This window comes from Hippoglossus stenolepis, chromosome 13 (genome assembly GCF_022539355.2).
Source record: "Hippoglossus stenolepis isolate QCI-W04-F060 chromosome 13, HSTE1.2, whole genome shotgun sequence".
In the NCBI taxonomy this organism is placed as follows: Eukaryota; Metazoa; Chordata; class Actinopteri; order Pleuronectiformes; family Pleuronectidae; genus Hippoglossus; species Hippoglossus stenolepis.
Genome location: NC_061495.1, coordinates 795,802 through 821,757, shown reverse-complemented (window position 1 = coordinate 821,757; position 25,956 = coordinate 795,802). Strand labels below are relative to the sequence as shown.

At 46.4% G+C, this 25,956-nt stretch overlaps 5 protein-coding genes across 11 annotated transcripts in view; 2 read left to right on the top strand and 3 right to left on the bottom strand.

Moving 5' to 3' along the window:
- Nucleotides 1-25,956, bottom strand: part of LOC118120114 (abl interactor 2-like) — an 882,953-nt gene that overhangs the window by 79,243 nt on the left and 777,754 nt on the right. The gene's annotated exons all lie outside the window — the stretch shown is intronic.
- On the bottom strand, nt 141-3,785 carry si:dkey-69o16.5 (Alpha-aspartyl dipeptidase-like). 2 transcript variants are annotated; one of them, XM_047342564.1, is made up of 9 exons: nt 3,494-3,785; nt 2,956-3,044; nt 2,791-2,865; nt 2,592-2,671; nt 2,191-2,364; nt 938-997; nt 707-789; nt 472-550; nt 141-286 (listed from the first exon to the last, which is right to left on the bottom strand). In XM_047342564.1, exons 1-9 carry the CDS (start codon nt 3,586-3,588, stop codon nt 155-157), a joined length of 867 nt encoding a protein of 288 aa, XP_047198520.1. In that variant the 5' UTR covers nt 3,589-3,785; the 3' UTR covers nt 141-154. The 2 variants fall into 2 exon arrangements, with proteins under 2 accessions (XP_047198520.1, XP_047198521.1); XM_047342565.1 differs by lacking the exon at nt 472-550 and having other exon boundaries at nt 3,494-3,781.
- tgfbr2l (transforming growth factor beta receptor-like) lies at nt 4,863-13,374 on the top strand. Its single transcript, XM_035174437.1, has 8 exons — nt 4,863-5,047; nt 8,876-9,032; nt 9,914-10,125; nt 10,526-11,277; nt 11,618-11,755; nt 11,852-11,993; nt 12,390-12,517; nt 12,623-13,374. Exons 1-8 carry the CDS (start codon nt 4,993-4,995, stop codon nt 12,908-12,910), a joined length of 1,872 nt encoding a protein of 623 aa, XP_035030328.1. The 5' UTR covers nt 4,863-4,992; the 3' UTR covers nt 12,911-13,374.
- Nucleotides 14,623-22,077, top strand: lmln (leishmanolysin-like (metallopeptidase M8 family)). The gene is made up of 16 exons (XM_047342552.1): nt 14,623-15,095; nt 15,624-15,727; nt 15,910-15,940; nt 16,249-16,331; nt 16,563-16,680; nt 17,094-17,272; nt 17,388-17,493; nt 18,061-18,155; nt 18,328-18,445; nt 18,534-18,641; nt 18,719-18,906; nt 19,074-19,206; nt 19,298-19,457; nt 19,740-19,870; nt 20,253-20,463; nt 20,742-22,077. Exons 1-16 carry the CDS (start codon nt 15,003-15,005, stop codon nt 20,840-20,842), a joined length of 1,959 nt encoding a protein of 652 aa, XP_047198508.1. The 5' UTR covers nt 14,623-15,002; the 3' UTR covers nt 20,843-22,077.
- The window catches only part of lacc1 (laccase (multicopper oxidoreductase) domain containing 1), a 2,932-nt gene continuing 816 nt past the window's right edge, over nt 23,841-25,956 (bottom strand). The window contains exons 2-5 of the mRNA XM_035173750.2: nt 25,800-25,956; nt 25,561-25,726; nt 24,793-25,018; nt 23,841-24,238 (exon numbers count right to left, since the gene is read on the bottom strand). The exon at nt 25,800-25,956 is cut by the window's right edge and continues 22 nt beyond it. Of these exons, the coding sequence (XP_035029641.2) occupies nt 23,995-24,238; nt 24,793-25,018; nt 25,561-25,726; nt 25,800-25,956 (793 nt within the window). The 3' untranslated portion in view covers nt 23,841-23,994. The remainder of the gene's footprint in view (nt 24,239-24,792; nt 25,019-25,560; nt 25,727-25,799) is intronic.

Genomic DNA, 25,956 nt, shown 5'->3' with positions numbered 1-25,956 from the left:
CAGGGGGTGATCTACATGAATTGGCTTCACTTTAGCAGAGCTGTCATGTCGTCCATCTTAATTCAGTCTATGACGTGAATGAAAACATTAAAGTTCACAGCAGCCGTCACGTCAAACTTCAATCGACACAGACAACGATGTTTCTTTAAATCATTTATTGTGATTCAAGCAGAAGGATCAGTGAAGAAGAAGAGACGATGTGTGGCATCAGGAGGACGAAGGGCCGCCGTCCGTCAGCAGGAAGCTCAGGTCGCTGCCGGGGTCGTACTCCACCGAGGGTCGTCCCCTGAAACAACCAATCAAATCACAGGGACACGGGTTCATGAGGACTGTTCAATTCCAGAGGGTCAAAGTGCCCATAAGCAAGGCACTAAACCCCCGAACAATGAGGAATCCAAGCAATAAACACCATCATGCATTTCCAGTGAAGACGTCATGTTGGTCATAAACCTGCAACAGTTTCATAATCACCAGCGAAGAGAACATGAGCCGAGTTGAGTCTGAAAGTGATTTTGCTGATGAGCTGAGTTTATCTTGGTCTATAGAGAATCTATAAAGAGAAGTGAGTGTTCAGGGGGTTTCCGACGTCTCCTGGTTCCTCTGCTTCCTGCTCACTTCAGTGGAGCGGATCTCACACTCCTGTACGTTTGAATCTCCTTCATGTGGGTCCTGCTTCCTACAGACAGAACTGATATGTGAGGTTTACCTGCTGAAGAGTTTGGCCTTAGTGGTTCCCAGTAGCGTGGCTCTGTTTCCCTCCACCAGCAGCATGGACCCTTCTCTCAGAGCCTAAAACACAAAGTTCAACAGACGCAGACGTTCCTGTGGTTGGTGCAAAACAATGAAGTCATGTGAATCCACGTTTCCTTCATGTTCCAACCTGAGGAAACATGTAGAAGAACCTTGAGTCTGGTTCCTCTGGACTCAAACCACTCACCAGGACTTGAGGTGTGTCGGGTTCTTCGTGGTACTGAGTGATCCTCTGCTCTCTGGTTTCCTGTTCAAGACAAAGAAGAATTAACAGAAACATCTTTATATTCAAATGTATTTTAACTATGACCTATACTGCAGCCAGCCACCAGGGGGCACTCAAGACATTTTGGCTTCACTTTTGGGAGTCGTCAATGTCGTCCATCTTTATTCACAGTCCAACACTTTTTATCAAATTTCGATTCAGGGTTGAATATGAAGAGAAGAGTTTTCATTTTGATCGGGTTAGTGTTTAAAGAAGTAAAGAACTTTGTCAGACATGCGTACGTCGTCATTCGTCTACCTTTACCTCTTCTTCTTCTACTGTTTAATTCTGTCTCTACTTCCTGTGATTGGTCAGTCCAAACTATCCAACAAAGTGTTTTCACTCTGGAACAGAACCAGGTTCAGTTTGATCCCGACCCAGAACTCCTCTTGGTCTGAGGAACCTTTCACACCTGATGTTTAGGACTGAACTGAAGAGTCTGAAGCTCTGAACCTAACGAGGCAGATATTTATCACATCCAGATCAGACTCTGAAGACAAAGTCCATCAGTGCAGCATCACTATCAGCTGGAGTTTACAGCCGGAGAGACTTTGAACTGATTATAGTCTCAAATAAAACCATGATAACTAAAGATGAATGAATGAACGAGTTGAGTAACACGTTCTAGAGACGATGTAACTGTGACCAGAGTCAAAGGTTTCTCCTCTGAAACAATGACCCTGTTCTCATATCTCCCTTCAGTCTCACTGCTTCATTTCCTGTGGAAACTGCAGATTAAATATGAGACATAACACAAATATCTTCTGACAAAATGAAGTTTTATATGAGTTACTTACAATTTACAACATAAATGATTTATAATTCAAGTTTATAATAAATGTTGACGATGATGAATTCTGTAAAAAGGTGAGTGAGACGTCTTTCCCCTGAAAAGGAACTTATAACAACCACAGGTAGAAAACCTTGTTTCCTGCAGCTTCCTTCTACAGTTCAGTTTATTCTCTGAAGTTAAATTGATTTTGTCTTTGTTTTAGTAACAGATGCATTTGGTGAAAGTTCACCGAGCGGCTCAGTGAGTGACGAGCCTCTCCGGCCCCTCACCGGCCCTCACCGGCCCCTCACCGGCCCCTCACCGGCCCCTCTCCGGCCCCTCACCGGCCCCTCACCGGCCCCTCACCGGCCCCTCACCGGCCCCTTGTCTGCTTCGGACTCACCCCCATGTGGCGGCTGCCGGGGTCGGGGTCCAGGTAGTGAGGGTTGATGTTGAAAGGCACGAGGCCGATGGCGGAGAAGGACGGAGGGAAGACGATGGGCATGTCGTTGGTGGTGCTGATGCTGACGGTGGCCACGTTGGTGCCGGCGCTGGAGCCCATGTAGGGGACGCCATCCTGAAGGGAGGGGGGGGTTACAATGAGGAGGGAAGAAGGACAGAAGGTGCCACTTCTGGTTCCTCCCTGCAGACGCTACATCAAAACAACATCTTGTCCTGGTTCTTGTTCAGGAAATGAAATGTAGGATTTTATCTCTGTGCTCGAAACAAAGTGAAACTCCAGTTCGACCAGTTTCTTTCTAAACTGTTTCACAACTTCTCAACTTTCAGGAGATGTCGACTCACCTCCAACACCCGTCTCCTGATCTCCGACACCACCTTGTTGTCATAGAGACTCTTCAGCAGCCGGAAGGTGTTCCCTCCTCCTGTAGAGACACGTCACATGACCCAGAGTCAAGGAGTGAGAAGGAGACAGTGAGGACCCAGTGGGAGGACAGAGGAGAACAAACAGGAGGAAAGGAGGAAGTGGACGCTGTCTCCTCACCGATGAAGAAGCCCTCGGCCTTCCTGACGGCCTCCACAGGGTCCGAGGCCTCGTGGATACTTTCCAGCTCATAACCTGCAGAGGATGTCACACGAGGACATTTGTCTCTGCTCAGCAACTCTGATATTCAAGATAAAAAATGAAACAGTGATGAACAGAACTCACCCAGAGTCTTGAACTTGTCTCGGGCAGTTCTGGTGTAGGCGTCTCTGTCGTGCAGAGCGTAAGGAACAAACAGAACCGACTTCACGTCTCTGAAATTCACAGGAAACATTCACCGTGATTCCCTGATTCAACACTACAGCTTCTACGTGTGAGACCTTCAGCTGATGTTTGACTCACTGTCCCACGTCCACAGACTTCCTGTCCTCTGAAGGTAACGGGGAGCTGAAGTCTGCGGTGGACAGTGAGTGAAACTTCACCCTGAACGTCCTCTAACACGTCTCCAGGCCCAGAGACAACCACTGGGACAGAAGCAGCATGGGACACTAGGTGGCGTCATGAGTCATGATAGACACACACATGGATTTTTTATAAACGTGAAAATAAAAGTGATTTTAAAACCAAAAGGAATGTTCTTTTATATAATTTAGTTTAAAGCTAAAAACACATTGAAGTATTCAGTGTCTCTTTAAAGATATTTACTCTCTAATATACTTCAGTTACTTCAGTTACTTCAGTACATGTAAATACAAACACTTACTTTCCGAAGAAGACAGAGATGTTGTCCTGACAGTGTCCCAGGTACCCACTACCGTGGAGGGTGGAGTTGGACACGAGCAGCAGTCTCCTCTTCATCTCAGGACACAACCAGGGACAACCAGGGACAACCAGAGACAACCAGGGTCAACCAGGAGACAAACAGGAAACAACCAGGGTCAACCAGAGACAACCAGGAGACAAGTACAGAGACAACCAGGGTCAACCAGAGACAACCAGGGTCAACCAGGAGACAACCAGAGAACAACCAGAGACAACCAGGGACAACCAGGAGACAAGTACAGAGACAACCAGAGAAACCAGACACAAGAACAGGAACAGGAGACAACCAGAAGACAACCAGGAGACAACCAGGGTCAAACAGAGACAAGAGACAACCAGAGACAACCAGGGTCAACCAGGAGACAAGTACAGAGACAAACAGGAGACAACTTGGACTCAGAGTTGAGCTGGCTCCCGCTGACAGGAGGTATCACTCCGCCTCGATCTCTCTCTACTTTTAACTTGTTGTTTGGACTCGTCTTTATTATATACTTCCTTTTCCTCTTCTCTACGACCCTTTCAGAATAAAAGCTTCTTTATGTTTTTCATTTATAATACAGTATTCCGACTTTATTCTTGAAATATTGTTATACATCACTAATATTAAATATCAACATATAATAATGATAATTAATGATCCGTTTATAATAATAGTATTATAAACATCACTATTAAATATAATAATATTAATGACTGGTAGTGACGTCATAAATCCTGTGTTAAACTCACATTTTAAGATGAAGTGTGACACTGTGACTGTGTGTGTGTGTGTGTGAGTGTGTGTGTGTGTGTGTGAGTGTGTGTGTGTGCGTGCGTGCGTGCGTGTGTGTGTGTGTGTGTGTGTGTGTGTGTGTGGTTTCATTCTAACCAGACTAATGAGCTGGAATAAGCCTGTTAGAGGGAGGAAAGGGGGCGGAGCTAACGAGAGGATGTACCCTGAGCAGCTGTTCCAGATGTTCACACCTCAGCTTTAAGAGAAACCTTCGATTAACGCAGCAAAGGTCAAAGGTCACTGTGACCTCACATGTCTGTGTCTCATTTTGACTCAAAGGTGAAATGATTGGGTTGCAGAGGTTAGAGGTCACAGTGACGTCATAAGAATGGGAAATAGACAGAAGCCTCTGATTGGTGATTCTTGGTTCATTAGACTCATTCACATTTATTTAAAAGTTTGTTTTCATTCTTCTGTGAATGTTTAAAGAAAAGAAAAGAAGTTTGTCAGAATCTAAAGTTTCAAATGTTCCTTCGGAATCGAACCTTTAATGAAATGAGAGTTTTCCTCCTGTTTTGAAATCTAACGCCTGTTAAAGTGGCGGTGGGCGGTGCTAAACCACATCTGGATGAAAAACATCTGGACCCTCTGAGCTCCGGACCGACCGACTCACCGACTCACGGACTGACCGAGACCCAGCGTCCTTCTCCGGCTCGCTCTGCCCGCTGATGATGGCTCGGTGCCGGACGTTGTGGACCGGGATCCTCGTCCTCATGACCGCCCGTGAGTGCGACCCGATCTCCGGGCTTTTTCTCTCTCTGCTCCCCGGAGCTGTTCGGAGGGGCCGGGGCCGAGGGGAGGCGGGATGGAGCGGGGGAGAGATCCGGTATTTAGATCCTCTATTTTACTACAACAGTCAGTAAGTGTACTGCGATACAAGTAATACTACTGCGATACAAGTAATACTACTGAGATACAAGTAATACTACTGAGATACAAGTAATGTTACAGGACAAGTAACAATACTGTAATACTACTGCGATACAAGTAATACTACTGAGATACAAGTAATGTTACAGGACAAGTAACAATACTGTAATACTACTGCGATACAAGTAATACTACTGAGATACAAGTAATGTTACAGGACAAGTAACAATACTGTAATACTACTGTGATACAAGTAATACTACTGTGATACAAGTAATACTACTGAGATACAAGTAATACTACTGAGATACAAGTAATGTTAAAGAACAAGTAACAATACTGTAATACAGGTAATACTACTGTGATACAAGTAATACTACTGTGATACAAGTAATACTACTGAGATACAAGTAATACTACTGAGATACAAGTAATAATACAGAACAAGTAACAATACTTTAATACAGGTAATACTACTGTGATACAAGTAATACTACTGTGATACAAGTAATAATACAGAACAAGTAACAATACTTTAATACAGGTAATGCTACTGAGATACAAGTAATACTACTGAGATACAAGTAATACTACTGTGATACAAGTAATACTACTGTGATACAAGTAATACTACTGTGATACAAGTAATACTACTGAGATACAAGTAATACTACTGTGATACAAGTAATGCTACAGAACAAGTAACAATACTGCGATACAAGTAATAATACTGTGATACAAGTAATAATACTGTGATACAAGCAATAATACAGTGATACAAGTAACAATACTGCGATACAAGTAATAATACTGTGATACAAGAATTACTATTTTGTTTGTTTGTTTTGTTTGTTTGTTTCTGAGTAGAAACAGAACCAGAACATTTAAGTGCTGCCCACCAAATTAAATATTTCAGTATTTAAGCATCAATGATCAGTGTGTGTGTGTGTGATCAGGAAGTAGAGTCAGTTCAATCGTTCATGTTTATGCCAGTATTATGATTATTATGATTGTTACTATTATTATTATTATTATTATTATTACTATTATTATTATTACTATTATTATTATTATTATTATGATCATAAGCTCAGGTCAAGATAATATGTGAACTCTTCAGAATGATGGAGCCCAGTGGACTCTACTCAGAACTTTGTCTGTGTCCAAACTTCATGAGATGAGATGTGTCCCACCACGGACTCGATGAACTTCATGGAGACCAACGTAGTATTTTTAGGTTCTGATGAAGTTGTTGTTGCTGTGGACGAATATTAATCAGCTGCTTTGACCTCCTGTTGTTCATGAACTGAGAGAGAGAGAAAAGAAGATTATCTCACATCCAACAAAGAGCGAGTGCATCTGAGACGTCTTTGTGAATAGCTACACACACAAACACACAGACACACACACAGACACACACACAGGCGTCTTGGCGTTGTCTTGAGATGTTGGAGAGGACAGAGACTGGCACTGAAAGAGTGTGTTTATGTGTGAGACTTTCATTTGTGCAAGTGAGGACAGTGATGTGACGTGGCCTCACACACACACACACACGCACACAGACAGACACACACTCTATTCATCAACACAGCTGAGGATGTGGTTCCATATATAAAAAGCATCAGTTCTTAATACGTGCTGACTTCTCAGGACTGTTTGTCATTTAAGTCAATAAGTGATTTTTAAATCTCAGCAGCAGCAGGTTGTCGGGTCCCGACTCGTTCAAACAGGAACATGTGGGAACATCCAGGCGAGGGGCGGAGCCTGTAGAGCAGCAGGGGCGGAGCCTGTAGAGCAGCAGGAGGCCGGACATGACGTATAAACTCTGCTGTGGAAAGATCAGTGTTGTTGTTTACAGCTCATCCACACCGGCGTCGGCCCTCATCACCAAAAGATCTGGAACCTCCTCGTGTTTCCAAGTTGACGTCTTCGTCTTCTACGTGTACGGCTCCTCTTCTTCATCCTGAGATGTTTGTGTTCTTCCAGTTTCACGTCCGTCACGTGTTAGAAACCTCATCAACACGTCCACTCGCTCACTGGGAAGCTTCACAATTGTCCTGCTGTCTCCTCACATGGACTCACTCTGACATGTTACACACATTTTACTAGGAGGCTGCAGGAGAAGATCCAGAAAATGTCCAGAGACACTGACTCAGACATTTGTTCTCACAGACAGAACCTGCAGAACATGTGAGGAACATGTGAGGAACACGTCAGGAACATGTGAGGAACATCTGAGGAACATGTGAGGAACATTGACATGTAACATGTAACATGTCATCTGAAAACAGTTTCGACTGTGGTCGTCGTGTTTTTACGTTACCAATCAAACAGGTTCAATTTTCACCTCATCAAAACTAGGCTAGCAGTTTCCACCTGTTTCCAGTCTTTATGCTAAGCTAACCATCTTAATGCTCTGACATGACAGTGGAGACGCAACGTTTACACACAGCAAAAGAAAACTCACACTTCAGACGTGATGCAAATATGTGCTGATCTTAAATCATCTGGTGTGTGTGTGTGTGTGTGTGTGTGTGTGTGTGTGTGTGTGTGTGTGTGTGTGTGTGTGTGTGTGTGTGGTTGCAATAGGGAGGGCCTCCTCCTCCCAGCAGCTCGTCGTGCTGAGATTTCCCATGAGCCTTTGAGGGTGGAGTGTTGGATACTAACTTGGCTCAGAGAGCAGCTCACTTCTGGCTTCAATTTATTCCTGGAGACACACACACACACACACACACACACACACACACACACACACACACACATGTTTGTACTTCTATCTTAGTGAGGACACTCGTTGACATATACATTCCCCCAACTCGAACCTAAACCTGATTCTAACCCAAAAAACAAGTCTCAACCCTCAAATAGTCCATTGAAGAAGTGAGGACCAGACACAATGTCCTCACAATGATGGTATTGAACCAAAATTGCCCTCACAAACACACACACACACACACACACACACACACACACACACACACACACACACACACTCCTCCAGCTCTTTAAGTTTTTCTTCCTCCTTTGTCTCCAGCTCTGTTTGGAAGAAACATCTGGATCAACTTCTACTCTGTGTGTGTGTGTGTGTGTGTGTGTGTGTGTGTGTGTGTGTGTGTGTGTGTGTGTGTGTGTGTCTGTGTGTCTGTGTGAGTGTGAGTGTACTCTACAGAAAAAAGCACACAACATAGACACACAGCATAAAGTAGATAAACACAAATACTAAAGTGCACAACAACAGAAAAACAAAGAGGAGTGTTGAGTTGTGTGTTTTCAGAGCCGTGCTTCGGAGGGACACGCCCATTTCCTGTCGCTGAGCAGAGGGAGTTCCAGCCCGAGAGTCTCACTCATTATTTCTCTGCTAATATTTGAATGAAGTGTTTAACAGGAATCTCTGTGGCCACTTCCATGAGATGTTCATGTGTAGGACTTGGTGTCATCTGGAGAAACACGTCGGCCTCCTGATGGCGACATAAAGACTCTTTAACTAAGATTCTTAGTTTCAGCTGATTAATGAACAGGTTTAAACGTCATGATGAAGGTTAAATTATATTTCTGATTATTGATCCTCCTGAATCAAAACAAATGATCTCTACTTTCATCAGCATGGTCTGAATCAACTTGTAACTTGAACCTCCTGCTGTTGTTTGGATCTCGTTTCATGTCTCTTTGTCCCCACCTCAGGTCTCCCTGCTGGCGTCCAGTCCGTCAGCCACCTGAGCTTCAACCTGTGTAAGTGGTGCGAGGCGTCCAGTCCCGTGTGCAAGGACAGCGTCTGCATCAGTAACTGCAGCCTGTCGTCCTTCTGCACCGCCATCGAAGAAATCTGCATCGCTATATGGTGAGAGGACTCGAACCTTTTCCTCCTTCTAGTCAGAGCAGGAGCTCCATAACTGATTCAAACCATGTTCAGTGTTTCCAGACACAGAGACGGCTTTATTTTATTCTATTTCATTTAATTTCTTTTACATTTTTTTCTTTTCTTTTCTTTTCTTTCATTTTAATGTTCTTCTAAGCCTGAGAAGTTAGAACACGAGTTTTACAGAAATCGTAATAAATTATTTTTAATATTTACAATTTTCCACAATCAATAAGTAAACCCTTTAATAATTCCAAAATAAATAACAACATTTAAAGTCTGTTTGAATTTAGGACAAAGTAATAAATAGAAGCTGCAGGAGAAGAGAACGTGTGACGACCCTCACTGACCCAGAACTTTCTTCAGGAGTGGAAACTTGAGTCTTTTGTTTGGATAACAGCGTTAGGTCAGGACACGCCCCTCCACCGCACACTCACCGCACCCTCTCATTTCCTGTGCACGTCAGCCCCCTCCCAGTGCTCTGCTGGAAACCAGTGATAAGAGAGAAGTGACGGAAGGACACTGGTTCATTCAGGTCAGAGTTCGTTGGCTGTAAACACGAGCGCTAACAAAGTGTTTGAGTTTCATGAGAACCCACAAACCACTACAGACTCTCAGGCCAGTAGGTGGCGATGAAGTGTACATGAAGGATCCATCCAACACCAGAGAAGAACGTTGGGAGCTCAGTGAGAGGCAGATCTAGATTCAGCTGCTAACTTGTAATTAGACGCAGCTGAGTAGAGAATCTGGTTCGTTACGTTGTTGAGGTCGTTCTCAGATCAGCTGTCATGTTTTCTCCTCGGGTGCATTAAAGGAATAAAATGAAACGTCTCCACATTAAAGTTTGATTTTCACCTGTTCAGGAGGAAGAGCAACGACACAATGACAGTGAACACCATGTGTCACCATCCTAGTCTGCCACTAGAGGGCGTGGACCCCGCCCTGCTGCTGAACTTCACCTCAAGAGAATGTCACATGGTCCCACAGCCGACTGACGACGGAGCCATGATGGTCTGTGGTTGTCAGGGGGAACACGAGTGTAACGACAAACTGATCTTCAACAAGGGAGCCAATGGTGAGGGGGGGAGGGATGGATCATGGATGGATGATGGATGGATGATGGATGATGGATGATGGATGATGGATGATGGATGATGGATGATGGATGATGGATGATGGATGGATGATGGATGATGGATGATGGATGATGGATGGATGATGGATGATGGATGATGGATGATGGATGGATGATGGATGATGGATGGATGATGGATGATGGATGATGGATGGATGATGGATGATGGATGGATGATGGATGATGGATGATGGATGATGGATGATGGATGATGGATGATGGATGATGGATGGATGATGGATGATGGATGATGGATGATGGATGGATGATGGATGATGGATGATGGATGGATGATGGATGATGGATGGATGTATAATGTCTTCTGTCTGTGGTGCTGCAGGTTTCTTTAAGCTGCAGAGTAAAGACGTGATCCCGGTGGTGGTGGTGAGTCTGGTTCCTCCGGTCCTTGTGGCCATAGTGGCCACTGCTGCCTTCTACTTCTACCGCACACACCGCCCTGACAAACCCGGCCCTCCTGCACGCCCCGACTGGAGCACCAAGCGCACCCCGGAGTTCTATCAGGCTCTGGACCTGCCGTGTGGGGGCGGAGGGGCTCGGGCGGGTGGTGCAGGAGGCCTGACGGGTCCCGGGTGTGAAAGGGATCATTCCAACGGCAAAGTGGGATCTTTTGACAGTGACATCATCAGTGCCCTCACAGATTGGCATGGCCGACTGTCTGAACCGCTGCCGATCAAACTGGAGGTCCTGGTGGGGAAGGGCCGCTTTGCAGAAGTGTGGAGGGCCCGTCTGCTGCAGGGTGTGAGGGGGGGGGTCAACAGTTATGAAACAGTGGCAGTGAAGGTGTTCCCAGCCATAGAGTACGTCTCATGGAGAAACGAGTGCTGCATCTTCACAGACCCCAAACTGGAGCATGGCAACGTGGTTCGATTCCTGGCAGCTGAAGAGAGGGGTCTGCCCGGTCCCACGCTCAGACAGTACTGGCTGGTTTTGGCCTATCACAGCCTCGGGAACCTTCAGGACTTCATCACAGAAAACATCCTGAGCTGGGAGGAGCTTGTTGCCATGGCCGGGAGCGTTGCTAAAGGGTTAGCTCATCTCCACAGTGACACGACACCCAGCGGGATTCCAAAGGTAAAAGTACAATCTCTAGAAATGAGCTTTATCATAAAACACACATCACTACACAGTTAGCCTCAGGGGAATGTTTTCAAAGTAGATGAGAGGAGAGGAGAGGAGAGGAGATGAGAGGAGATGAGATGAGAGGAGAGGAGATGAGAGGAGATGAGAGGAGAGGAGAGGAGAGGAGATGAGATGAGATGAGATGAGATGAGATGAGAGGAGAGGAGAGGAGAGGAGAGGAGAGGAGAGGAGATGAGATGAGATGAGATGAGATGAGAGGAGAGGAGATGAGATGAGAGGAGAACTGTCCCACCTGCAGTTTCACATGAACCTGTTGCCTGTGATGCTGCAGGTGCCGGTCGCCCACCGGGACCTGAAGAGCAGCAACATTGTGATGAAGAGCAGGACGGAGTGCGCTCTGTGTGACTTTGGTCTGGCGTTACGATTGGACCTCGCTCTCACTGTAGACGACTACGCCAACAGTGGACAGGTAAGATGTTTCGGTTTGGTTGTTGCTCATGAAGCAGAACTTGTGTTCGATGTCCTGCTTGTCTTTGATTGGACGTCCCTGTGTCGTCCCTTCCAGGTGGGGACAGCTCGTTACATGGCTCCTGAGGTGCTGGAGTCCAGGGTGAACCTGGAGGACCTGGAGGCCTTTAAACAGATGGATGTTTACTCCATGGCGCTGGTCCTCTGGGAGATGACCTCCCGCTGCCACGCCATCGGAGGTAAGAGCTTTTCTGTTGTGGCAATATTTTCTGACTCTTTAGTGTTTTGTTTGAAAATACAAATCTGTGCGATTAGAGCAGGAGCTAGTTTGGGAGGTCAAGCTTGTATTTCCCAGGATATCAAATTATGTAGGAACAACCTACATAATCCTGTGGGAAGAAGAAGAGACTTGTTGTTCATCTTTATTGAGCATTTTCTATAAAGACGGCTTCATTCAATATTTCCCTGTTTTAACATTAACATCAACAGACCATTTTATATGGAAACGTCTTAATTTATTGAGCTGTAGTCATCGTGCTTCACTGTGTGTGTGTGTGTGTGTGTGTGTGTGTGTGTGTGTGTGTGTGTGTGTGTGTGTGTCTGTGTGTGTCTGTGTGTGTGTTGTACTGGTGCAGAGGTGGAGAGCTACGAGCCGGCGTTTGGCTCCAAGGTTTGTGAGCAGCCGTGTGTGGACAGCATGAGGGACCTGGTGCTGAGGGACCGAGGACGACCCGACATCCCGTCGGCCTGGACGCAGCACCAGGTCAGACACAGACACAAAAACAGATGCTCTCATTGCAAACACACACACGTTTGCAGACGACTTGGTTGACATGTTGCTGTCTCACTCTGGTCCTCTGTCCTCTAGGGGATGAACGTCTTCTGCTCCACCATCACTGAGTGCTGGGATCACGACCCGGAGGCCCGACTGACGGCTGACTGTGTGGTGGAGCGCTTCAACGCCCTGCAGGAGGACGAGGAACTGATACCAGAAGCAGTCAGAGACAAGGACGGAGACAGACAAAAGAACTCAGAGACGCCAGAAGACGATCAGATCCACTCCTCCTCCCCGTCCTCCCTCCAGGTTCCTCAGCCACAGACAGACGACACAGAGGTTTCCCATGATTCCCTGGTTCCCAGTGCTTCTGTGGTGTGAGTGCTGATGGGAACAGGCCTCGTGTACAATCTGCTGGCAGAGACACTCAGACTCTTCTGTTGTGTGAAAGTGTGTCATTTTATCGGAGCTGGTCTCCGTGTGTGTGATGGTATAATTCTGTGACTGTGATCATCATCATAACATGTGTCCCACCTCCGGCCCTGCGGAGGACTCTTGTGTCTGGTTAACAACCTGCTCCACAGTTGGTGTTATTTTCAGTCACAAAGATGACACAGAGTTATATCCAATGCTTTTGTTTCTGTGATATAAAAATGGAAAAGCAATGCCCTTCTGATCTCAAGGCTCTTTACATAATAAGGTCAACACCTTCAAAATAATAGAGATCCAACAGTTCCCACAATGAGCGGCTCCGACGACTGAGAGACACAAAACTCTGTTGGATGGAAAACACAGAATCTTAATGTTTGTTTGTGATAAAAATAAAATTACAACGTTAAGTCACATGTTCAGTGTGAAGGATTTAGTGACAAGTCCACTTGTTTAGGTTCAAACATTATATCGTCGGAGGTGAAGACTGCAGCTGCTTCCTCTTCGTCTTCTTCTTCTATTGTTTAATTCTGTCTCTACTTCCTGTGATTGGTCCAAAAGTCCAAACAATCCAACAAAGTGTTTTCACTGCAAAGCAACAGTTCAGATTGTTTGAATTAACGAGACAAACATCGGACGAAAACATGAATAAATACTTAATATTTCTTGTATATAACTTTCAAAGGAATAATTCAACACTAATGTTGCTGACGTGATGAGGAAACTCTCTTTCTGTACGTTATTCTCAGTTTATTATTGTGATCCAGACAACGTACTGTTCCCTTCCACAAACTTCTTCTTGCAGCTTCAGAGAGGAAACAAATGAAAGAGAAACTGAAAACCACCAAAGCTTAACAACAATGTCTTTAAACTGGTTTGAAATTGGACATAAGTTCTCGTGGTTACCAGTACTTTGTAATATGCTCGGGGTGGGGGTGGGTGCGGGGGTGTTCTATATGACATGACTCATTTTCTCCACAACAAAGGTTCCAGTAATTACGATGGAAGGACCAACTGTCGAAGTCGCACAATCAGAGATATTGTGTTTATTATTCCTAAAGCTGCCTTCAAATACTTCATCTACACTGACCCCAGCATGAAGCATGAAGAGGAAGATTTAAGTTAATCAGACAAACTGAGAGACGCCTTTCATGAGTCACTTCGACCTCAGAGGGGCTCAGTCTTCATTGAGACTGGACCCTGCACAGCCAATCACAGTCTGACCTCCTCACATCACTTTAATCAGTTACAGTGTGTGAGGGTCAGAGCGTGGGAACACACACGTCCACAAACCAGCCTGAAGACGGACGAACAAGACTCAGGCTCCAGAAACAGAAGGGGGCAGTAGGTGGCAGTAATGCACCTGGACGTTGGTTCCCCCCCAATAAACAGAAGAAAGAAGAAGAAGTGTGTGGATGTGGTTTGGATCATGTTCACTACACTGTTTCCAGATTTTTTTATAGTAAATGAAATCCATACACAAAAGTGAATGTTACTAATAACTTATCAAAGCAACGACATTTAAACAATTCTGCCCCGAAACAACTGTGTGTGAATCATAGACTGTTAAATGAACTGTGAGTTTTTAGTTTGGTCCATGATCCATCTGCTAACATGGAGGAGGTCAGAGAGAGGACGCCCCCCAGTGGCAGAACGCACTCACTGCACGTCCCTAACCACTCTGCTTCTCTGAGTGACTCATCCTGTTCACAGACGATCTTTGGAGTGGTCCGCCTCCTCGCTCTACGCTGTGAGAGTGAGAGATCTGGGTGAGAGACGATCTTCGGTGCCGGTGCTCTCAGCTGATTCAGAAACATCCTCCGGGACCGGAGCCGCTGTTACCGGACACTTCCCCTGGTACCGGACCCTCCACACGGCCGCTGCTGCCTCTCTTGTCCCGGGTTGAGACGCTGTTTGCGGGGGGGGGGAGAATGTCCTGATTCACTCATCGAGCGATGAAAGGCTCGAGTTCGGAGGGGACCGGACCGGCGGAGGCTCTGTTGACTGCGGGCGGCCGAGCCGCGCTCCTCGGGCCGGACGGAGGATGGAGCTCGGCCGGGCCCTCGTCCTCTCCCTGCTGGCTGTGACCGTGAGCTGCTCCGGGACCTGCAGACACCGAGTCCCCGCTGCCGACGAGGTGAGCCCCGCTCCGCTAGCTTAGCTCCACCCCAGCTCCGCTAGCCGCGGCTCGGGGTTCTGCGTGGAGCCGCCGCTGCTCCGGCGAAGTGACACCGGGGGAGATGTTCGTGTTTCAGTGAAAGTGACAGAACCGAGCCTGGTTCTGTCGAACGGAGCTTTAACGACTGTTCCTGTACAGTTAGCATTCAGGCTAACATGCTAACAGGAAGATGCTGTCTCTTTAAGGGCCATCTTCAGCCCCGGTTTCCCTAGCAACAACGGAGAGAACACTTCCGGGGAGATCCTTTCAAAATAAACTTTGTAAACACATTTGTTCTGTATGAAGTTTCTGATTGAAAACCTCTAACTTAACAAACTGTACAGTGATCACTGATGTTTCTGTGTTTAAAGTGTATATTTATATTACCATCACTGTACAGATTGTATTGTTGAACATTCTACGATTGAAATATTGTAATATACAGAAGTCATTATCTCTCAGAATCCCTGCAGTCTGTGTGTGACCTGTTCTCTGTGTTGTCTCCAGGTCGTCCACCATGTTTACCTGAAGCCGGAGCGCTTGACCAAGAGAAGCTCTCCTGACGACCTTCAGCTGAAGATAAAGATCATCTACGACTACAGCGTTGACCAGTGAGTCCTGCAGCAGCTCCGCTGAAGCTACACTAAAGTAGACACGACACCAGAGCCACATGTTGGACATTCACCGATCTGCAACCCCCATTAAACATGCTTCAGCCTGGGAGTTTGCATTTCCTCTTTGACCCCAGTGTGATGTTTTCTGTCTCCAGCTCATGTCCTCTTTCTGTCCACAGGCTTCCTGCAGACAAGAGGAGACTGGTGAAGGTGAGCGACACCTGACATCTTGGTGGTTATAGCTTCTCAAACCTTTTCCTTCGTCACACGTGTTGATAAATTCTGTCCCTTTGAGCTTTTGGCTTCTAGTCGAACAGAACTTTGAAGTTATTGCAGATTTAACCCGTCAGATTTGGTTTTTCAGTAACAGGAATATGAACAGTAATATTAACAGTAGAAGTAGCAATGGAGGTTAAAAGAAATACTGTTCACTTGTGGTGATGTCAGACAGATACTGTGTTAGTGCACGTTGACATCACGTGTGTGATGTGTGTGTGTGTGTGTGTGTGTGTCCTCAGGATAAGCTGTTTCCTCAGGCCATCGACTTCCTGCAGAGGGCGTTCAGTGTGAGGCACAGGGCGGGGCCTGTGCTGCTCAGCAGGTACGAGGTCTCTAACTACACTTCACACACGTAAGAACCAATCACAGGGACAGTGCTGTGCTTCAGTAGCATGTCCGAGCGATTTCGTACAACGTGGTGCAAACGAGCATCAGTGTAACCAGACTCGTTCCACTGAAAACTGTGTGTTTGATTATGGGATGTAGCTCCAGTGCTTCAAGTGAGTAGGTGGATGTTCTGATTTAACGTGTGATTTCTCTGTGTCGTCTCAAGACAATGTGCCACCAACCAGTACCTGAGGAAGAGAGATGACCCTCATCGCTACTGCCAGGACGCCTGTGCAGACGTCACCCGGTGCGGCCCCGTCCTCGTGCCACAGCACCACCTGCAGGTCAGATGATGCATAATGTGATAACGAGACGTTTACAAAAGTCTCAGTTTCTGTTCGTCCAGATTAAAACAGTGTCTCTAAAACCGGAGTAGTGTGGACGCCAGGCGTAAACGAAGCAGCAGTGACAAGTTTTCAAACTAAAACGTAGTCGTGTGGATGTAAGCTAAGAGATTGCAGACATGCTAGCAGCTCCGTGAGTCTGTGCTGAGGAGCTTTGATGCTAATTCTAATTTCAGCAATTGTTCTGTCATTATCCTTGATACTGTTCCGTTACTGCGTAGATATGGTGAAGAGGGGAGGAGGAGAAGAGGCAGCTGGTGAGATAGACAGAAGGAGGTGAAGGCAGAGTAGAATGGTGAAAGAACAGTGACAGGAGCTCATCAAGTTTCTGACCTTTGTTTATTCCCTCTTAGCAATGTAAAGTGTGCAGTGAGTCTGGGAAGTCCTGTGGCCCCTCAGGACCCCCAGACGGCCCCGGAGTGGAGGGGTCTGACTTCGTGCTGTACGTCAGCGGCATCACCACAGAGCGCTGCGGACAGGAGAACATCGTGGCCTACGCTGCCTACTGCCAGCTGGAGGCGGAGCTGGACAGGTGAGGGGGGGGTTTCCTCGACTCAAACTTTTGTTCCAGTTTTTGTTTGAGGATGTTTCTAAGTGTGTGTGTGTGTGTGTGTGTGTGTGTGTGTGTGTGTGTGTGTGTGTGTCAGGCCTATAGCAGGCTACGCCAACCTGTGTCCTGCCATGATCTCGTCTCAGCCTCAGGAGTTCGAGGGGATGCTCTCCACCGTCAAACACGAGATCATTCACGCTCTGGTCAGTGCAGCCGCACTTTTCTTTTAAATCTTATGTGATGTCTGTAAGTGAAGAACCAGATGTTAACACGTTTGTTTCTTAACGCTGACTAACCCTGTTAATAAGATGTTTTTAATGACTAATAGACACAAGCAGCTGGGTAATAAGAATAAGTGAACATTCATGTGAAATAGTTTTACTTGAGTAAACAACCTGAGCTCTTACCTCCGTCACTAGTTGACAGTGGTTGATGAAGTACTATAGTAAAATACTACCACATTAACCTTTGTACTTGAGTTAAAGTAAGCACCTGCCTTTTAAATATACTCGCATTAAAAGTGCTTATTCCCAAATAATGGTCAAAATGCTGATGTTACCTGCCGGCTCTGATTTTATCAGGTGATCAGTTCCCCTCATGTTATTGTTGTCTTTTTTTTATATATGTATATAAAAACCATGCACATATAGAGTAGAATAGAAAATACACATATATGCAGTGGAGTAATGTGAAAAGTACCTGAGTACCTGTGTGTTGTAAGCGTCTGAGGATGTAAACAGAGCCACTGAACTTCCTCCTCTGTCCACCAGGGGTTCTCAGCCGGTCTGTTCGCCTTCTACCACGACGACGAGGGGAAACCTCTGACTCCGCGCTTCGCCAGCGGCCTGCCGGCCTTCAACGAGAGGTGAGGACACGAGTCCGTGTCTCGTCCTGTTGAGAGTCGTCCTACAGCTGCTGCTAACTTCAAACCTGTGTGTGTGTGTGTGTGTGTCTGTGTGTGTGTGTGTGTGTGTGTCTGTGTGTGTCTGTGTGTGTCTGTGTGTGTGTGTGTGTCTGTGTGTGTGTGTTGGACTCAGCCTGGGCCTGTACCAGTGGAGTGAGGCGGTGATCAGGAGGGTGAGCAGACTGTGGGACATCAGAGGAGGAGTGATGGTGCGACACCAGGTCCACGTCCTGGTCACTCCCCGTGTTGTGGTGAGAATCACATTGTGTGACTTGTTTCCACTGACGCTCGGGTTCAGTTGTGTTTCCAGCTGATGTGAGTCTGTCTCTGTGGCTGCAGGCGGAGGCGAGGAGACATTTCAACTGTCCCATCCTGGAGGGGATGGAGCTGGAGAACCAGGGTGGAACAGGGACTGAGCTGAACCACTGGGAGAAGAGGCTCCTGGAGGTGAACGCCTCGTCTGTGGTCTACATCAATTCAACTCTTTCTCCTTTTGTCTTCACCATCTTCTTGCTCTCTCTCAGAATGAGGCCATGACGGGCTCCCACACCCAGAACCGTGTGTTTTCTCGGCTGACGCTGGCCATCATGGAGGACAGCGGCTGGTACCGGGCCAACTACAGCCTGGCTCAGAGGCTGGACTGGGGCCGCGGCCTCGGCTGTGACTTTGTCATGAAGAGCTGCAAGTTCTGGATGGACAGACAGAGACAAAGGTGACGACAGGACAAGTTTTCACAGCATCAAACACACTCCAGTCCTTTAACTCTGAGTCTGCTGACGACCAGTGCATCTCACACTGAAATCCCAGCTGTGCATTATGAATCCAAACATGTAATAAAAACACGATTCATAGGTTTGATGTTTGTCTTTGTGGCTGCAGACGTCACGTTGTGACTCCGTTCTGTGACACGGTCCGAGCTTCTCCTCTGCAGCTCACCTGCAGACAAGACCAGCTCGCTGTGGCCGTGTGTAACCTGCAGAGGTACACACAGGAGCTGCCGCTGGACTACCAGGTACACACACACACACACACACACACACACACACACACACAGCTTGATGACAGACAGTAGTACAGTGGTAAAACACAGTGTGTGTGTACAGTATTTTGAGCAGATCCCTGACGTGGCTCCCGATCAGCTGTCGTTCTTCGGGGGGGCGGTGGAGATCGCTGACTTCTGTCCGTTCAGTCAGGAGTTCAGTTGGCACCTGAGTGGAGAATATCAGAGGAACTCGTACTGCCGAGTGTCGGAGAACCAGCCAGGTACCGACTTCAAAGCTTTATCAGGGAGACACTGCAGCAGTGGGGGGGGCTGAGTTTAATTCAAGCTGCTGCTGTAACAAATCCACCAAACTTAGATTTCTTCATGTTTCAAAGTTTCCTGCTGAATATTGGAGATAAACTCTGGTTTTTAATAACTTCAGAGTCTTTTGAACTGATCTCAGTTCAGCTTCACTCTTCAACTGGAGCTGGTTCAGTTGAAGCTGACTCTCAGTCAGTTCTTCTCTCAGGAGATGGAACCCACTCACCACAGTGTGTTTTCAGACTGGTGGAGGAACTACGGAGCGGAGCAGTACGGTCCGGACTCTGTGTGTCTGTACCAGAAGTCAGCGTTCGTCATGGAGCAGTGCACGAGGAAGATGACGTATCCTGACTGGGGCTCCGGATGCTACAAGGTGCTGAAAATAGCTAAATGTCAATCACACGCTGGTGACACCAGGTTTTCTTTCAGGTTGTCCGTCTTATTCTTGTTGACACGATATCTTAAGAACACCATGAGGGAGTTTCTTCACATTTAATACAGATGTTCGCTGGGACTGATTAGATGTCAGTGGTGAAATGTCAGTGAATGAAACTGCACTGGTTGGTGGAGACAAACGAGCACAGGGAAGAAAGATTCGTCTCTAATGTCTTTAGGAGGTGGAGTCATCAAAAATCAACAAAACATCTGCACACACAAATGTTTGTGTGTGTGTGTGTGTGTGTGTGTGTGTGTGTGTGTGTGTGTGTGTGTGTGTGTGTGTGTGTGTGTGTGTGTGTGTGTGTGTGTGTGTGTGTGTGTGGTGCTCGGCTCAGGGCCTGACGGTGTTCGTTCAGGATCGATCCTTCCTCTGCGTCCGTAAAGCTCAGCTGCTGAGCGTCAGCGTTCGAGTCAACGACTGGGTTTACAACGGCGTCCTGGTCTGTCCCGCCTGCTCCGACTTCTGCTCCGACTGTCCTCTCCCCCACCAGCTCCCGCCCATCAACACCTCCAGGACTAACCCCATTGGTCAGTGTGGCTTCTCCTCTCCTGACGCCACCTGAATGTTTCCTCAAGCAGCCTTTGAGTGACGTCTTTATTAAATCATATTTTACTACCAGGATACAAACATTGAAAAGTTTTGTCGTAAGAAGTCTGGTAGAAAACACATTTTGAATTAGTGTTAAGTCAAAGCAGCTGAGACGTGTCATCGGACGAACACAAGAGAGAAGAGATGAAGAGAATGTCGTAGTTTTTCTAGTTTTTCTTGAATCTGGAGAGTGAAGTTTGTTCTGTTGTTGTTTCAGACCCGTGCTCCAGTTCTCCAGGTCTGGCCATCACACTGTGGCTCCTGCTGCTCAACCTGCTCCCCCTAGTGGCTGGACTGCTGCTGTGCCACTGCAGCTGATTAACACTGAGGCAGCTGTTCCCTCATCCTTTCATTCTTTATCCATTTCTTTTTCTCCATCATTCCTCCCTCTGGACATCTTTCATTCCCTCTTCTCCGAAGCGAGAGGAAGTGTGTGTTCGTCCCTCGGTCAGACGTCTTTGTGCTGAAGCTCCGGTTCTGTTTATCTTCAGGTTCATTTCTTCTGCTCGACACGTGCTGACGTTTAGTTTTGGTCCCAAAGCAGAAGTAATGAACAATTCACTCCAAGAACCTCAACTTCAACTCCAGGTCATCGTGCTTCATAAATGAAGTTTAAGCTTCGCGTAGCGTGGAGTCGCTGAAGATCACACGGCTGCGTCCCGTCTCCAGTCACCACAAACCAGGAGGACGTGGAAACGTTTGGACCGAGGGATTCGCCGCAGTTTAGGTGTGAAACAGTCACACGTGTTCTCAGTGACTTCGAAGCTGAAAGAACTGTCTTCTTCTTCTTCTAAATGGAACAATATAAGGAGTTTAGTGACCCCTGGTGGCAGCAGGAGATAACGTTCTTTTTCAGTTTACATGATCTTTTAGCCAGACAACACGTACTGTAAATATAAATACGGCACTTTGATGTCTTTTAGAGCCTGGTGGGGTGAAAGAGGCCCAACAGGATCCCAGCCTCCTCCTGATGAGTCACATGAGACTAAATCTGTCTCTACTTTTGCTAATAAAGACAAACGGGATCAATCTGTGGCAGCTCGGTGGAGACCGGACATCTGCCGGTGATTCTTTTAAACGTCATACAAAGACAACAGCGATGCTTCTTTAGGTCCTGTCTAAGATTTTATTTTACTTTGAAAAAGAACAAACCAAAATTATGTCATTTAATGTTTGTACAATGTAGGTTTGTCCAGATCATGTTTGTTTTAATAATCTGATGTGACTGAAAGGTAAAGTGGAAAAATGTGACAAGATCTGCCCGAGGGAAGTCGCCTCGATGTAAACAAAGATGACGACGCGTCTCCACATCCTCACGTAAAAATGAAGCTAAAATATCTCAGAGACAAACGCTGCCATCTTGTGGTGATGGCGTCATTTACAGTCAGAGTCTGTGCAGTATAGTGATTGTGGAGCCGTGGTGTTGAGGTCCCGCCCACACATGCTCTCAACCAATCAGGAGTCAGTCTCAGCTGTCAATCATGACGTCTCAGCCTGTTTTTATATCATCAAATAACTTGAACAAACATCAGAGAGATAAGAACGACCTGAAACGACAGAAACATCTTTAAACATTTATTTAATGTCTACTTTGATTTTCTTCAGTTTGGTCCATGTCCCATCTGCTAACATGGAGGAGGAGGGTTTTGGGAATGTGCTGTAGCCAGCCACCAGGGGGCGATGCAGACTTTAGAAGAGTCGTGTCATTCATCTTTATTTACTGGTTATGACTAAAGCTGAAGTTCAGGTCTTAACGTGATTGGATGAAAACAGTGAGATTCCTGAGATCTGCTGTAACGTGAAGACGAGCGTCGATCAAACGGATTTTAAAACATTAGTTTGATGTTTAGTTTATGATTCATGCAGCTGTGTCGGTCGTGTGCAGTAGATTCACCTGGGCCCGTGTTTTTTATTTATAGAGGAATTTCACCTGAAACTGATTTTATTTATACTTTTGTCATGAAAGTTTCCAATGTGATGAAGATTTTAGACTCAGCTTTGGTAGAAGTTTTATTAAAACTCAAGATGTTTATTTAAGCCGTTCTGAGATTCCTTCAGTGAAACTCTGGTCTTAATTCTGTTGGTTTTTTAGGAAAGGGCTGCTTTTTAAGACAAATCACAAAACAAAAAATAAATGAAGTCTGTAACCCAGAGATTAGTTTTTGTCTGTTTATAAAAATATTTGTATATCTGCTTTCAGAAACAAACTGAAGTCCATACATGTTCCTCACATGTTCCTGACGTGTTCCTCACATGTTCCTCACATGTTCTGCAGGTTCTGTCTGTGAGAACAAATGTCTGAGTCAGTGTCTCTGGACATGTTCTGGATCTTCTCCTGCAGCCTCCTGGTAAAATGTGTGTAACATGTCAGAGTGAGTCCATGTGAGGAAACAGCAGGACAATGTCCGGAAGCTTCCCAGAGAGCGAGTGGACGTGTTGATGAGGTTTCTAACACGTGACGGACGTGAAACTGGAAGAACACAAACATCTCAGGATGAAGAAGAGGAGCCATACGTAGAAGACGAAGACGTCCACTTGGAAACACGAGGAGGTTCCAGATCTTCTGGTGATGAGGGCCGACGCCGGTGTGGATGAGCTGTAAACAACAACACTGATCTTTCCACAGCAGAGTTTATACGTCATGTCCGGCCTCCTGCTGCTCTACAGGCTCCGCCCCTGCTGCTCTACAGGCTCCGCCCCTGCTGCTCTACAGGCTCCGCCCCTCGCCTGGATGTTCCCACATGTTCCTGTTTGAACGAGTCGGACCCGACAACCTGCTGCTGCTGCTTCACAAACACTAACTACACAACATGTCCAGACTCTATTACAGAGTTCATGTGTTAAAACATCTTGAGAGTCCTCATGTCCAATTGGTTGTAATATGTAAAGTCACCACTAGATGTCAGATATCTGAAGATTTTGGTCCTCTCGTCTACGATCACATGTACGACACCTGAAGACGTCACTACATCCTTCAAACTGAACCTAACTTAATGTCTGAAAACAGCTGATCTCACTTCAAGGCCACCGAAGCTTCTACTGTGTATTCAGTTGGTTGTAATATGTAATTTCACCACTAGATGTCAGTGAATCCAACAGACTGAACCTTTAAATGAAACACTAGTTCTCTTGTTTTCACCTATAAAACTGAACCCTGTGAATTCATTTATTTATTATGATTCATTATTTATTCACAGGTTCAAACAGTTTCCGTTAGAAATGGATTTAAAGTGACAGCGACCATCGTTTGTTCTCATCCGCTCGTCATTAAAGCTGCTGATTTTAATTATTCTGTTAAATAAGATCCACTCAGCTGAAGCGTTAACAGAAACATTTTCTTAATGATTTTAATCAGTGGAACACAAAATACAAATTGTTCAACGGACAGAACAGATTTCAAGTCGTTATTCACATAGAAAACATGATTTTAACAAAATATTTATTTTCTCCAGTCAACGTATGATTAAATACTAACTTGTGTGGGGACTCAGTCCGTCCTCGAGTGCCTGTGAGGAACGACCCTCCTGTGGGTTCGACTCCCCCGGCTCTCTGATCCACAGGAAGCCCACCTGTGTCCCGAAGTTGAGTCCGTCCCTGACGTGGGAGAAGAAGAGTTCAGGGTGACAGGAAGTGCAGGGTGTGACGCAGGGCCTGTCCGTCACCGAGTCGTCATGGATGTGTTCAGGGAGGATTCCGCCTTCCTGGAGGAGGAGTCTGAGGCAGGAAGTAAGATTTAATTCAGTGAACAGCCCACAACATTCACCTCTAATCTGACCTAACACTGCAGTAATCTGACCTAACTCACCTCTAATCTGATCCAACCCACCTCTAATCTCACCTAACGCACCTAGTGCACCTCTAATCTGACGTAACGCACCTAACGCACCTCTAATCTAACGATCCAACCCACCTCTAATCTGACCTAACTCACCTCTAATCTGACGTAACGCACCTCTAATCTGATCCAACCCACCTCTAATCTGACCTAACTCACCTCTAATCTGACCTAACTCACCTCTAATCTGATCCAACCCACCTCTAATCTCACCTAACGCACCTAGTGCACCTCTAATCTGACGTAACGCACCTAACCCACCTCTAATCTGACGTAACGCACCTAACCCACCTCTAATCTGACGTAACGCACCTAACGCACCTCTAATCTGACGTAACGCACCTAACGCACCTCTAATCTGACGTAACGCACCTAACCCACCTCTAATCTGACGTAACGCACCGACGCTCGGTGTCGTACTCAGTTCACACACCTGTTGGCGAGGCGGATGTTGACGTGTGGTCTGTCCAGCCCCGGGTCAGGGACACATTCAGGATGGATGCTGATGAAGTCAAGCGCCTGCTGCCTCTCCAGGGTGAAACAACACCCCCCCACCGACGGTCCCACCGCCACCACGATGTCGCTCACCTGACAACCGAACTCCTTCACCATGGCCTTCACTGTTGCCATGGCAACCCCCATCAGAGTCCCTTTCCAACCTGGATGACGAGCAGAAAATTCTTCACACCCACAATAATAATAATAATAATAATAATATTAGTGATAAGTTATTTTTATATTGTAATCAGGCCAGTAAAACATCTGACATAAAGCACCAAAATGACAACACTGACCTCATGGTGGCGCTGCAACAGCCACATTTATGTTTTGGTTAATAATTTACTACCCATATGTAAATGATCTCTTCTCTACTATACACGCTGAGTTGTGCTGTTAGCACGCTAAGCTAACTTTGAGAAATCAAATATAAATATATTCTGCCTCTAGGGGGTGCCGCAAACTCAAAAAGACAACTCGAGGCTTTAATGACATTATAGCCTTGAGACAAATGATTGTTAAATAAAAACAAATCCTTTCTTCAGGAACAGGTTATGAAGTGTTCGCTGACGATACAGCCGGTTTGTGTGTAGAATTAACGTGTTGGTCACGACAACTTCTGACCACACAACAAGAAACCAATCAGGTGCCTCTCCAGCGCCCCTCGCAGGCAGAACATCAGAGACACCACTGAAATATTCACCTGAGTGAGCGGCTCCGATGACCTTTGACACAGGATCAGCAAACAGGATGGGCATGCAGTCGGCTCCTGGAGCTGCTAACACCACCCCCGTCTGATTGGTCACCATCCCGTCGTAACTCTCGGGCTCGGCACTGCCCACGACCCAAACGTCGCTGGTGTGGTTGACCTGCAGGAAACTCTTGTGATTCAGATCAACGTGCAGCCTTCGACCTGATCATGTGATGTGTGAAGACAGCTACCTTCACCAGGCGAAGCGGATGTGGGTGGAACCCGGCGTGGAGGCCCAATCGGCGTCTGTTTTCCATCACCACGGCGACGGGGTCCCTCCTCCTGCTGCTGCTGAACAGATTCAAGGAGGACAGGGTCGGGATGTCGGACACGCCCCCTCTACGGGTA

Bases quoted from the DNA above. Each gene is read 5' to 3' on its own strand.
- si:dkey-69o16.5 (XM_047342564.1), bottom strand. From the start codon at position 3,588: ATGAAGAGGAGACTGCTGCTCGTGTCCAACTCCACCCTCCACGGTAGT. The intron at 3,045-3,493 runs GTAAGTGTTTGT...TGTGAATTTCAG, and splicing joins ATCTCTGTCTTCTTCGGAAA to AGACGTGAAGTCGGTTCTGT. The intron at 790-937 runs GTGAGTGGTTTG...TTTGTGTTTTAG, and splicing joins CCGACACACCTCAAGTCCTG to GCTCTGAGAGAAGGGTCCAT.
- tgfbr2l (XM_035174437.1), top strand. From the start codon at position 4,993: ATGATGGCTCGGTGCCGGACGTTGTGGACCGGGATCCTCGTCCTCATG. The intron at 11,756-11,851 runs GTAAGATGTTTC...CGTCCCTTCCAG, and splicing joins ACTACGCCAACAGTGGACAG to GTGGGGACAGCTCGTTACAT. The intron at 12,518-12,622 runs GTCAGACACAGA...TCTGTCCTCTAG, and splicing joins CGGCCTGGACGCAGCACCAG to GGGATGAACGTCTTCTGCTC.
- lmln (XM_047342552.1), top strand. From the start codon at position 15,003: ATGGAGCTCGGCCGGGCCCTCGTCCTCTCCCTGCTGGCTGTGACCGTG. The intron at 18,446-18,533 runs GTGAGAATCACA...CTGTGGCTGCAG, and splicing joins TGGTCACTCCCCGTGTTGTG to GCGGAGGCGAGGAGACATTT. The intron at 20,464-20,741 runs GTCAGTGTGGCT...TTGTTGTTTCAG, and splicing joins CTCCAGGACTAACCCCATTG to ACCCGTGCTCCAGTTCTCCA.